The 13,619-nt window shown below is 53.9% G+C and overlaps 1 protein-coding gene across 21 annotated transcripts in view; it reads left to right on the top strand.

Annotated features, from left to right (window-relative positions):
* Positions 1-404: 404 nt before the first annotated feature.
* The window catches only part of IKZF1 (IKAROS family zinc finger 1), a 98,588-nt gene continuing 85,373 nt past the window's right edge, over positions 405-13,619 (top strand). For 2 of the 21 annotated variants that reach the window (XM_027046073.2, XM_053218713.1), the window contains exons 1-2: positions 1,619-1,934; positions 13,076-13,167. Coding sequence is in view for 8 of the 21 variants with exons in the window: in XM_053218726.1 (XP_053074701.1) it covers positions 832-961 (130 nt within the window). In the remaining 13 variants the exon portion in view is untranslated. Of the gene's footprint in view, positions 429-816; positions 962-1,618; positions 1,935-1,971; positions 4,187-4,738; positions 5,804-13,075; positions 13,168-13,619 lie in introns of those variants that run through there. The other 19 variants (XM_027046072.2, XM_053218712.1, XM_053218725.1 and 16 more) reach the window with 16 other exon arrangements.

Below are 13,619 nucleotides of genomic sequence, written 5' to 3'. Positions count from 1 at the left end.
CAGGGGTACCTTTCCGGATGCGCCCCTGCAAGTCCTGAAGGGCAGGGCCCGCGGCTCCCTGGTCTCCATCCCCCCCTTAACGCCCAAGGGGGATGGGGACAAATCGCCTGCATTCAGGATTCTCCCTCTTCTGCTCAAACAGCACACCGTCGCCTGGCTCCCGCTCGGGTGGGGCCCGGCTAATGAGAGTGACGGGCGTCAAGAGGTGCGCGGTTAGAGCCCGCATTCCTGTCTCAACGAGACACACGCAGCGCCTTCCTCGCGTGCTTCGGGGCTCGGGGAAGGGGCGGGGGGGTCTGAGGTGCCAAGGCCTTCGCTGTCACCTCCTCCCGCGGCCGCCCTGTCACACCTGGGTGTGCACGCAGACCAAGATGGAAGGCGCGATCCTAACTTCTGCCTGAGCAGGTGGGAGGGAAGAGAGACGAGAGGTATTCCATTGGTTGTCTGGGAAAATGAATCGCACCTTCCCCTCACTTGCGGAGGATCAACTTTTCCCACCCCCTCGGGTGGGCACTCCTCACCCGGGGTCGCAGCCGGAAACGGGGAGCCCAGTGGCCCCATTTCGAGGGACGTGGAGCCGGGCGGGCAACGGACGCTCCCCACCCCAGACACCGGGGAAAGTGCCTCACGATGTCCCGGGTCCCCGGAGTCCCCGCGGCGGGGCGAGCGGCACCCCCCGCCCCGCCGCCGCCTCCGGCCGCCCCGCGCGCGCGTCGCCCGCGCCGGGTCCCCAAGGGTTAAGCGCGGGCCCCGCGGCGCCGCGGCCGATGCCGCCACCCGGGCCAGGGCGCAGAAAGCCGGCCGCCACCTGCCGCGCGGGGCCGCGGCGCGATGCTGCGCTGGAATGAGGAAGCGCGGCGGCGAGGGGAGGGCCGGGGCGCGCTGCGCGCGGGGGTGGCGGCGGCGCGCCGAGCGGGCCCGTCGCGGGCGAGCGGGCTGCAGCCGGCGGCGGCGCCAGCAGGTACGGCCCGCGCCCGCCGCCGCCCCGGCGGCCCTGGAGTGGGAGTGGGGGTGGGAGTGGGGACGGGGGGGGGGGGGGGCCGGGACCCAGCCCCGCGCCCCGGCAAAGTTTGTGCGCGCGGTCCCGGAGTTGCGGTCGGACCGCACCGCGGGAGCCGGCGACCCGGCGGCGGAGGCTGGGGCGAAGGCGGCGCGCCCAGCTACGCGCCCCGGGTCCGCGTCCCGCTACGCGCCCGTCTGTGCGTCCCGCTCCCGGTCCCCCTCCGCACCCGGACCCGCGCCTCGCTCCGAGTCCCTCTCCGCGCCCGGACCCGCGCCCCGCTCCGAGTCCCCCTCCGCGCCAGGCCGAGCGCCCGGCTCCGCGCCCCGCGCCCGCCGGGTCCCGCTCCGCGTTCCGGGGCAGCAAGCCGGGCGAGGGCAGGGCGGAGCGCGCGGGAAGGGGCGGCTGCGGGCCGGCGGAGCGGTCGGCCGGAGGGGTGCGCCTCCCCCAAAGTTTGCGGAGCGCAGGCGGCCGCAGGTGGCGGGGCGCAGGGGCGCGGCGCGGAGGGGGCCCAGGTGCGCGGCCCGTGGGCGGCGCTGTGCGCGCGGGGCGGCCGGCCGGCAGCGAGCGCGAAAGCCGGGTCGGAGCCGGCAGAGGAGGGGTGGGGGGGGTGGGGGGGAGGGTGGCGGAGAAATGGGGAACCGGGCGAGTGAGCAACTTCAGGAAGTCGTTGTGAAAGAAAGCTGGGAAGAGCCTGACGGCCGAGTTAGCAGGGCGCTCTAACAAGTGCGTGCGCGGCCCGGGGCGGCGACTGCGGCCACGGTCCCCGGGTCCCCGCGCAGCGCCGCCGAGCCCGAGCCCGGCCGGGACCTTGGAGGTGGCGAGGCGGCCGGCCCCGGGCGAGCCCGGCGGGGCAGAGGGAGCCCCGGCCCCGAGGTTGCTGTTCGCGCCCGAGGATCGGTCTCGGCCCCCAAAGTGCGACGCACAAGTCCACGTGAGTGTTTTCCAATTGAATTTCAGTAGGAAAACTCAGAGTAGCCGGTGGCTTAAAAAAAACAGAGAGGTAGAGAATGAAAAGACAAGGCAGTAAGAGCTGTGACCCCTGCTTTCGCTCAGGTCCGCCTCTCCTTTCTGGGGATAGAGAGAGCACTTTTGTCAAAGCCTCCGCTGCCAACTTGTACGGTGACCGAAGGCGCAGGGCCAGGCCGGCGTGGGACACTCGTGAGCCGCCCCGCTGTCACCACGGGGAGGACGGTCCAGCGCCCGTTGCATTTAAATTGATATGTGCCTAGAGGTGACGGAAGCCAGGCTTTATAAAGTCACCCAGGGAGAGCTTTCTCTCCTGATCTCTGAGGGGCCAGCCTTTTGCTTGTCCTGAAAAACCATTAGATCGCCTCTGAACTTGCTTTCTGCCAAATGAAGAATTATCCCGGTCTGAAAAGTTAGTGGTTCCTTTGCTGACTGCAATTTTGGCGATTAGGTTTCCAAACGCCCTGGCAAGAAGGCGTCAGGTTACTGGGGGGTGTATTTGAAAATGTATTTAAAAAAAAAAAAAAAAAAAAAAAGGTCAAGGATCCTCGGTGATTCCGGAGGAACCTAGTGATGATGAGATTGTTTTTTCTTCCAATTTGGAGGCACAGAGTGTGACATGTGGAGAGCAGAAAGTCCGCAGCGTCTGGACAGGCATTGCCAACCCTGTTTTCCTTCTCCCCGCCCCGGGCTGCAGCCGGCCCAGAGCGAATTCAAGGCAGCGTGCTTGGCTCAGCCAGCGTGCTGCTTGTTCCCCTCCCCTGCCTCCTCCCACCCCCATTGCTGCTCCCAGACACCTTGTTTTTGAACTTGGAGACTCAAACTTCTCTTGAAGAAAATATCTACTTGCCACCCAAACCAACTCCTGTTCAGGGAGAAAAATTTATGGAATTAGAAGATATGTAATGTGTACAATATTTCAACTTTCATAGAAATTGAAACGGTTGCAAAGATGGGTTCACTTGGTTTTGAGCTGAGAGGAGAGAGAAACCAGCAGGAAACGGTTGGAGCCTCTTGGATTTCTTTCTTTGTTTGGAGACGTTTGAGGGGGTCAATGGGACTCATCTTTCATATGGAATTTTAAAGCTGCCGTTTGAGTATGTTTCGGTATTCCGTGTGTCAGAATTGTTTCGGCGACAAATCAGATTATTTGGCAACGTGGCTAAAATTTTAAACAGTGACAAGTATCCGTGGCAGGAAGATTACCTGCTTACATCATAGGATATGCAGAATGTGTTAAAACAGAACTCGTGTGCACACGTGTAAATAATGATGTCACGTCTTCAAATCCCATACAGTTCTGGCTTGATATCATGTATGTGATTTCAAAACTTTCCAGGAATGTATGTGTTGATACCTTTTTTATGTGGCAAAAAAAAAACCAAAACCAAAAACAAAAACGTGCTTCCCGGTCTTAAAGTCCACCCGGGCTGATGTGAGACCGTGTTATTGAGTTCAGTGGCCGTGCCATCTTCCCATTTTGCTTCCTGGTGGTAGTTGAAGGCAGGGGCTCTGTAAATCCCAGCATGCTTGTTTGTTTAATTCACCAGCATTTTCAGTGAAATGCTGCACCTTGAGGAATTAATTATACCTCCTCGGAATTCAGGAGCCTGGTGGCCGTAATAGCCCAGTAGTGCGGTCTCGCGGGATGAGTTGGCGGGTCTGTAAAGAAAACTGTGCATGTGTGATGTTGGACGCTTTGGAGAAGTTGGTCCACAGCCTCGTGAGGGAAGGTAAACCGTGGCCGTCCGTGGCACCGGTTCCTTTGTTGAGACATTAAGAGCTTGGTGAATTTCCTGGCCAAGAGGTCTGAAGCTCAGGCGTGCTGGGGGCCACCGTGTCTTTGTCGCTTGGCGAGAGACTGAAGCGTTCAAGGATGATGGTTGTTTTGGGGGGATCCCCCCCTTGATTTGGATTTGTGTGTCTCATGCTTAGGTAATGCAGTTGCACGTTGTCAACATACATGTCAAACTTTGGAAATTTGGGGGAACATGGTGGATGCCATGTGATGAAATGCCCCTACCCCCACACGTACACGAGTCCCGTGTGTGCTTCAAGATCAGGTGTGTGTGAACAGATACAGGAAATAAATTCTATGAGTCTCTGCACATGCACACACACACACACACACACACACACACACACACACACACAGAGCTGGCGTGGAGAGGGAGGCATAGGGGCAGGGTGAGAGTTTTCACATCACACAGACCTGACGTGAGTAATAAAGCCCCTCCTTTTCGGTTCTGTTTGTTCGGTTGGTTTTTGCCTTTTACTAAAGCGCGATGGATTTTCCTCTTTATGCTGTTGAGTTGAGACGTAAACGATGTCAGTACTTTGGGTGTCTGCCCGAGACTGTGTGTGCAGGTTATGGCTTTGCAGTGAACCCAGAATCCGTCAAGGATAACACCGTTTCATGGCTCGTGTGCGTTTTTCCCATCTTCTAAGCTTTGTGATTATGAAATCATTTCGCTATGAAATAAGTATTGGTTTCCGTTGCCTTATTCTAATGGAGATTCCCCCAGTGGCTCCGGCACGGAGAACGAACCCATGCCTCTTGTTGGTTCTCTGGCAATGCTTGTGATGTGTGAGGCTCACAGGCCTTCCCCGGGGATTGTGCCTCGGGCTTCTGACCAGATGCTGCTTCTGTCTGGCCCCCGGTGCTTAAGGTTACTCCCCGTCTGGGGTGGGTCTGTTGATTTTTTTTTAATTTATTTTTTATTTATTTTTGAGAGAGAGAGAGAGCAAGCAAGCAGGGGAGGGGCAGACACACACACACACGCGCGCAAGCTTCAAAGTCAGATAAGGTAGGAAATAGCAGCGGGGCCCCTTGGGGACTCTCACACCCCAGACCCAACTCCAGCGACCACAACGTGGCTGGTTCCCTGTGGAGACCAGAGGGGGCGGCGGTGCTTTGTGCAGATTGAGAAGCAACTCTGCACCCGGCTCCTCTCTCTGTGGCTCCCGTGACACCCGCCCTGCCAGGCTGTCGCTTTCATAGCTTTCCTCAGACGCGGTTTTTAAACGTTGTGTGCTACTCTGGCAAATGTCTTTAAGACATGATGGAACGTGAGGCGTGAGATGCTGCGTGGGGACGAGGACGAGTGAGAGGCAGCCAACCCAAAGCCGCTTTGCAGAAGTTCCTGTGGGGAGAGGGGGCAGGGCCACCTCTGTGTGTGTGTCGCTGGGGGGGGGGGGTCACCCCTGAGAAGGGCCCGCGGGGCACCGGCCGAGGCCTACACCTACAGGCCGCGGCCTACAGGCTTCCGATGGCTTTTTGTCCTTGTCTGACTTTGCTGTGATAAACAGGCCGCTGCCACAGGTGCCCCCAGTGACCCACCCGCGATGCTCTGTCAGACGTGGCGAAAGCCCAGACAGCCAGGCCTGGGGGCCTCTGTCTTGCCTGGCGCAGGTCTGGCCCTGTTTCCCTTCTCCCGTGTAGCCATTTCTGCCTTCGGGGAGCCCTCAATTCCTGTTGACTCAAAGAGCTCCCTCCATCTTCCACCGCAAGCCTGTCAGCTCAGACGTCCTCATAATCTCTGAACCCATTTTGGTCAGGACAGGAAGCGCAAGGCTCCCTTCCTGCCCGTGTTTTCCTGAGAGAAAACTATCTTCCCTCCTTTTTTGCATATTTGGCAAATGGTCCCACCTTTCTCTCCGCCCCAGTGGAGTGTGCAGGCGGTGGTGGAGGAGACTGGCCGCCACCCCGGGGGACAGCAGGGTCCCTCTCAGGGGGCTGAGTCGAGGGGACTCCACCCGGCCCAGGGTCCGAAGACCCCACCCCAGTCCTCAAAAGGCAGCGCCCGTAGGTCTCTGGGAGGCACACGCTCACCGGTGAGTGCCCCGCGCTTTCTCTGCTGCGCTTGCATAGACAGGGGGGGGGGGGGTGGAGAGCCGGTGTGGCCCCTGCCCAGCCCCTGCCCCGCACCCCTGCGCCGCCTGTCTGGGGTGATGGAGAGCGTCATTATGCACCATTTGCACGCGCTGCTTTCGGGTGTTCCCGTGCCCCACCTCCTGATGGCTCGTGGCGCAGGGGCCACTGCTTAACGGATTGCCCAGAATGGGCCCTAATTAGTGGGAAAGTGCCTTCTTCATATTTTCTCACTCAAGTGTGCAATGATTCATTTTTCTCCGGCAATCAGCTCACTGCTAAAGGAAATCTGACTCTCTTCCTGCCGTTTTCGCGCCAAAAGTTAGTGTAATGGATATGGTGCCCAGCTGCCAGGCCGGGGGGCTCGGGGGACCATGGGATGTGAAGGGCGCACCCAGCATCCTTCCTCTGCCCTCCTTCCCTGCCCTCCCTTCGTCTTGCTTCTTTCTTGGGGGGGGGGGGTGGCTTGCAGAGGCTGTACGAACAACTGACAAAGAGCGGCATGAAGTATTTTTAAGCGCTCTTACCCACACCGAGGTGGGACTTTAAGCTCCATTTTCGAGACCGCGCCGATATCAACCCTCCAAGGCGTTTTCTGGTCATTTGGAACAATTGCAGGTTGAGCCATGTGGGTCCGACTCCTTTCCAAAGCTAAGAGTTCCACCGTGGACATTGATTCGTCTGTTTTTTGGGGGGTGCTTTTTGGTCCTTGAGTCAGATTTTCGCTGGCAAACTCAGAGCAAATGAGATACCTCCTTAGCCCTAAGGTCGGTGGGGGGGGGGGGAATGTTTACTTTAGAATCTTCAGGAGAAATGAAAATGAGGAATTGATCTTTCATAAGCTTGTTCCTGAGACACTCTGAAATGTCCTCCAGGGCTTTTAATGGAAAGGAGAGAGAGCCAGCGACCCCCCAGTGTGAGCCCCACTTTTAGCCTGAAAAACTGACCTTTTTCTCCTCCTTTGTGGCTGAGTTTTGTGTAGGGTGGAAAATTAAAGTGATATGCAAAGAGATCCACGGTGGAACCATATTGATAAATTGTGTATCCCACTTCATTAAACTGAAATCAGACCACTAATTATGGGAGGTTGTTAGAGAGATAAGGCAATTAATTCCCTTTTAAAACTCATTTGGAAATTTTGAGGGCTTTTCTACACGGGGCTTCCTGCTGCCTGGAGTTGTCCCGTGTTTCCCGGGATTTCAGGAACCTCCAGCTTCATGTGGAGGAGGAGAGCCTTCTGCAAAAGAAAGGAAACTTGCTGAACAATAACAACAAACAAAATACTTAAAAGTGAAGCATTGAAAATGATTTACACTTACTTAAGGGCCGCAGAAAAATCTGGTTGTACTGTTCAAAATTAGCTCTCCTATGTTTTGCTGTCTGACGGACACGAGCATTTTCTGCCAAATTATAAATAAGGACGTGCCGATTTCTTTGTAGCCCTACAGAGGAGGAAGTTGTAAGCTTCTGTGAGGTTCTACTGATGACACCCCACACCCGGGTTTGCATGAGGACCTTGTAGGCCAAAGGTTGTGGATTACAGACTGGGCTCTAGGCGATCCTGGTTGGGCCTGATGCCCGCCAGGAATGTGTGTGTGTTCATATGGACCTCGTCATTTGTGCGGGGCTCTTGGGCATATAACCCACGTCTGGGTTACAGCCCCGCTGGGACCGAGCTCTCGGTCTGTCCCAGAATAAAATGGACATCTAGAACTTTCCTTGCGAACTCGATCTAACTGAAGAGGCCACTGAGAACATTGAGCGGTCTTCTTGTCTGTAATTGTTGGGTGGATTGTCAAAGCAGTCGTTCTCACCAAGTAACTGATATGTGTGTTCCCCCTTCTACTCTTCTCAGAAATGGCTTGGTCTGACTTCAGCGGAGACCGTTTGAGGTTGGGGGAGCGAGGTGAATTCTGGAGTCCTGCAGCTCCCGGGACGCAGGCTAGGGTTCAAGGAACCGGGGTCTTGAATCCACATTCCGTGGGGTGTGGACGTAGTGGGAAAGTGGGCACATAGGTGATTTTTTAACACTTCTTGCAAAGTTGCCTCACTTTAAGTGATTTTACTTGATGATTTGTGGGTGTTGCCAAAAAGAACGGAGGAGCTCAGAATGTGTGTCTTCTTGCAGAGAGAATTTCCCTTTGGCCCGGAAATTCTGTGGCTTTAGTGGAGGGAGTCAGTCAGCAGGCTGTCTACATTCTCCTCCCTGGAGCCAGGAGGAAACAGCCCCTCTCTCTGGGCCAAGCAGCCTTTTTCCATCACAAGGAATAAGGGGTACCTGGAAGTCTGGGCAACCACGAGTCCCTTGACGTGTTTGCTCCGGAACACATTTTCTCTCCAGGTTCCTATGTACATTGGTAGATCTTGTCTCACTCCCACCCAGACAGCAGAGGCTAACCTGAAACGAGAAAAGGTTACAGTCCCTACCAGAATGTTCTCAGCGGGCAAATCAGCAGTGGCTCCCAGTTATTGGAAATAAACAGTTGTGGGTGTATTTGTAAACAACCGGCCGTGCCTGGGGAGATTTGTCTAAGTGTACTTCCTTGGGTCTCAGTGGAATGTATCTTTCGCCAAGGCAGCTCACACAAGCCCTTCAATGTAAAAAAGTCTGGCGGACTTGTAGTGTTACCATTTGGGGGAATGTTATGGGTATACAGCACAAGTGGATTTGCTTGTTCGGTTTTCATTTTGAGGTTCGACGTGTGTCCATGAAATGATCTACTAACACCTTAACTGAAGCCACTGCTAAGAGGACCAGAGAAGATACTGTTCTTTTTGTGAGGACAGCACTGGCAGTTGCTGAGTAAAACACTTAGTGAACATTGTAACTTTGTATTGATCCTTTTTTTTTAAGTGAAAAAAATAACTTGGGGGGGGGGGCGGGCTCAATATAGGAACAGGAAAATGCTCCTCTGTTTCATCACTTTGTAATAAGAAATGACAAGACATCAGCACTCTTGGGAATATCGGTGCACATCATTATTTTGGGGCAGTTTTTATATTTTTTTAAAGGTGTAAATCTCATTTTTGTTGCACCATCGCTGGCCATGCATGAAGGTCTTCTGAAATCGGGAAGAGGGTAGAAGAGAATGATTCTAAACTTAGATTTTTTTTTTTTTTTTACTTAAGTGATGAAGCGAAGTGTAAAAAGCCATTTATATTTGAGGAAGCTGCTTAGGAAATGGCTTCTGAGGACAGTCAGAATCAGGAAAAGTCCTATAAAAGTGAATGTAAATTTTGAGTGTGAATGTCTCTGCCATGGTTGCCGCATAAACAGTGTTGGGAGTAGTTTGAGAGCCTGTGGTCTAGTGCTGGAACATTCTTTACTAGCCTCTTTCCCAGATCCTTTACAGTCTCTTCTCTGCATAGGAGAATCACACAATGCCAGAACCTTCTAGGGCCTCTAGAAATCCTGTGCAGGACCTGCTTTTGAGAGCAGATGGGTGAGCGCAGGGAACCATCCCTCTAACTCTGCCTTCTCTATTTAAAAAAAAAAATTCTAATGTAATGCAGTATCTCTCATCGTTCTTTATACCTCACTTGGAGACAGGTGGCTCCATGATGACATTTAGCAGTATTCTTGTGTTCTTTTCCCTTCTGCATTAAATATCTCCTTGCTGAGAATGTTTTCAAACAGCATGCTTTTTAGCTGTATTTTGAAAAGGCTTCTTCGGTCCCCCCCCCCCTTCCTCTTTTGCATACCAGTTCCTGCCCCAAAGGCGGGGGAGGTATGTGAGGACAGAGTTGCACATCTGAGCTAATTTGCCCTGAAAAAAGCAGGTTCACAGTAGAACGTACCACTGGAGGCGTTTTCTGTGGCTCCGTTAAATATGGGGGAGGGGGAGCCCGGCAAAAGCCAAATTGGATTCCCTGCTGTCCTGTTGAAATCTTGTTTTTCATTGTTATTTGTGCCAGCAATACTCTGTGGAATAATCATGAAAATGTGTAGATTGGCAGCTAATTTTTGAAAAAATGAAAAGAATCAGAAATGAAATAAGAGTGCCCAGAAGTTTTTATGCTCTCCTGACCTGTTTTGTCAAGTTGTTAGGAAAACCTATAAGGTCCCCCTGACCAGACACAAAGACCTCGCAGATTGCTTTAGCTTTCTCTTGGAACATTTCTTTTTTTTACGATACAGTGTAATTCGCAGTGATATGATAGATTTGCAAAAATAAAATCTACCCATCTGAAAATGAAAGGGCTCTCTCTGGGCAGGGATAATGGGTTTTATTAAAGAGGTCTGTGACCTAAGGCGTTTTAAATAGATTATAGACTTGGCCCGTTTTCCCCACACACCCGCCCCCTTCAAAACAAGCGTCATTGATAAGGAAATAACCCCCAAATGTAAGTGTAATGCAATCTCACTCTTCAGGAGGGGGAAAAAACAAAGATCAACAGCATACATTTTATGCGATAAGTAGAATTTGACTTCACCGTGGAAGTTGTGGGAAGGAGTCTGCCTTTACCTGCACAGTAGTACCAAGGACACACTTCTTTCCTGTTAGGACACAGGGAACATCCACTCCTTGCCCGTTGTCCGTTTGAAATTTGGGACCACGAGCCTGGGCTCTGCGGTTCGCCCGGGCAGGAGTGAAAAACGCGTCTCCGTGGAGAGGTTGTGGGTTCGGATCAGCTCCGCTGTTGTGTTAGACGCGTGCCTTCGTGCGGACTGCTGCATTATCAGCTTCAGTCTTCTCATCTATAGAAGGGAAATCATATACAGATCGTGCGCGATGATTACAGTTGTATAGTGTAATCGTGAAGGTTACAGGTACACGTTTAGCAAACGAACACTGTGCCAGACACATAAAATGGTGGACAAGGTAGACCAGGTGCCCGCTCCCGTTGGCCTGTTAAATGCCGTAGTCAGTTGCTTGAATAAAGCCATATCCATTCCTTTACTGCCTCTTCCTGGCACATATAAGGTACTCGAGAAATGTCGTGAAATGGCACTGGGCAGAAAGTCACCTCTGTGTATCAGGGGCGGGGAAAGGCATTGTTTTTATGTATGGATGCACTTTTAATTGGGGCATAATTGCAACGTAGCATTACATTCGTTTCCCATGGACAACATACCGATTCAATATTTGTGCATATTGCAAAGCGATCACCACGATAAGCATAGTGAACACTCGTCGCCACACAGGGCTCCAAAAAAATTCTGTTCTGCGCCACGAGGGCTTTTCAGATTTACTCCGTTGGCAACTTGCAAACAGGCAGGACAGTCTTATTAACAGCCTCTCGCTGCGCAGACACGGCATTTTCTTTAGTTTGTGTCCGTTGCTTGAACCACAGAGAACTGAGGGTTTTTTGTAAAGCTTGTGGAGGAGTTGTGTGAACCTGGGGAGCAGACTCATGCTGAGTGACCACCGGGGTTCATCACGGCCAGTTGCGCATGCTGTTCACTTAGCCGTGCTGGAACAGCCATGACTTCGGGCTGCTCGAAAAGGAATCAAGTTGTGGTTCTGGACGGGCAGCTGGCTTTTCATTTTGACTTCATTATGGGCGAGCACGGCGATTTCAGAGCAAATGATGTGAAGGGAGGGGTTCATCTTCAGGAAAGGAAGGGGCACTTCAGGAGGCTGAGGACGGGGCTGGGGACCGCAGCCAGCCCTGCACACGTGACAGTGGCCCTTGAGGCTCCTTGTGGCTCTCGGGGCTGTTCTTGGGGCCACCTGCTCGCTCACAGGTGGAAATGAGGACAGTACTGGAGACTTGCCCAGCTCCTGGCCCAGGAGCCACGACCGCCCAGGGCGGTTGGATGCATCTTCCCAGGGGACAGCCAGGTCCCCAGTCCATCGTGGGTGTGGAGGAAGGAAAGAAGGACAAGGGACAAGGTGGGGGGGGGGGGTGTTTCCAAAGTTCCCCATCCCCAGGGCTCCTTCACAGGGTGGCCCCAACTGTAAGGCCATGTCTCCCCTGGCCTGGTTGCAGGAGCAGAAATGTGCTGGGCCACCTTTGCTCCGTCTCTCAGCCCTTGTGTTTGCCCCTCTGCACCCCCTGCTTTCTAGAGTCGCTGATAGGCCAACTCCATGAAACCGAAACCAGGCAAGTCCTGTTGGAGCAGAGGGACCTGGGAGAGACAGAGACACAGACACAGAGAGGGAAGGGGAGGGAGGGAGAAACAGCAAGCGGTGTTAGGCTCAGTGACAGCTCCAGAGAGGGAGATGGCTGTGGGCAGTGGCTTCTGACAGCAGGCTCTGCCCCCCACCCCCGGAGGGACAGCCCCCGACGTCGCTGTCACGCTGGCCTCCACTTATCTCCGCATCTGTTTCCCCTTGTGCAAGATTCAGAGCCACTGGCTCCAAAGACACAGTAAGAGCATTCAGGGCCCTATGAACTGCCCAGGCGACGGGTGTTTGCCGCCGTGGTGTTTTCTGCCGTCGATCGGTTCAGGCGTTCAGGTGTCTGGGTATCCCCGGGCGGAGTAGAAAATCACAGTTGACTTCTGTGAAATAATCGTTTCCTCTGGCTTCTCCCTCCGCAGACCTACGATCCTGGTTTTTGTGTAGGTGCCGGTTCCCGAAAACAAGTTGTTGATCCGCTTGTGTGATGAACCCCTCTTTCTGATTGTGAGCTCCTTCGTGGCGGAGACCCTGTCCGGCCCAAGCTCTCCGCTTTGCACTTGACGCTGGACACAGACAGCGTTCATGTGGGAGTAGACGGCCAGGAAGCTGTCTGAAAATGAGCGCAGAGCCCCGCCCCCCCCTTCCTAGACACGCGCCACCCCCCCCCCCAACTGCCCCTCTGTCATCTCGGGTCTTGGAGGGGACGGAATTTCCTCGCCCTCACATCAGTTTCCCATCGCTGAATGATTTGTCTGATCTTTGCCTGAAAACAGTCACTTTTACCAAAAAAAAAAAAAAAAAAGTCACGACTGTTCCATCCCAAGAGATGCAAATTTGGACTTTGGGGAAGTTTGAGGGAACTGGCCAAGTCCCCCCATGTCCCCCTCCCCGTGTGATGGCAAGCAGGCCCGGCTGCAGAATTCACGGGGCGTGGGCCCTGTCCCCGAATTGTCAAGAAGGTCAAAGCAGTGGTAACAAGCCGACATTAGTCCCGAGCAAGGGGGCCACACGCCCACGCGGAGTAGGATTCATTCAGACTGTGTTTGAAAATCTAGGTGGTGCTGATTACCCAGTGGAGTTACACGTTAGTGGGGGTGGGGGTGGGGGTGGACATTTAGCGAAAATGGAAACAGGTGTGTTGACACAGATTCCCCGTCCTCTGCTCAGTGTCGCCGGCCCCCAGAACACCCGCCGTCCTGAGTGTGCAGACGGCTGCTGGGATGGGGCTGCCTCCTGGAGGGGACACACAGGACACACAGGTGAGGTGACTGCCCAGGGCAGACCTTTCTGGCCCAGCAGAACCTGGTCTGGGCCTCAGACCCTCTGTTTTCTGCTTTGTGGCACCTGTCACACCTCCTGCCTGAACCGCCAGACCCACGACAGGGGACCTGATGTGAATGGATTCTGGCCCTGGCCTCAAACCCAGAGGGTCTCCCTCTCTGCCGCCATCATGAGGGAGGACACCTTCTCCCTGATAGCCAAGGTGGGGTGCCATCTATGGGGCTTTAGGAAACAGTCTGTCCTTTGCTTGGAAATAGCTTGAATCTACAATAGGATGCTGGATAAATCAGTTCCCACAGCTGAGCTGTGCATAGCCATTGAAATGAGGGCGTTGATGTAGAATTGCAAAATGCAAAAATAGGCGTAGGATGAAATGAAAAAAAAAAAATTCACAGCAGTATATTTGGAATAAGTTTAGTGTCCTGTTTTT

The sequence above is a fragment of the Acinonyx jubatus genome, chromosome A2 (genome assembly GCF_027475565.1).
Source record: "Acinonyx jubatus isolate Ajub_Pintada_27869175 chromosome A2, VMU_Ajub_asm_v1.0, whole genome shotgun sequence".
Taxonomy (NCBI): domain Eukaryota; kingdom Metazoa; phylum Chordata; class Mammalia; order Carnivora; family Felidae; genus Acinonyx; species Acinonyx jubatus.
Note: the sequence above shows the minus strand (reverse complement) of the source record. Positions and strands in the feature narration are given on the sequence as shown.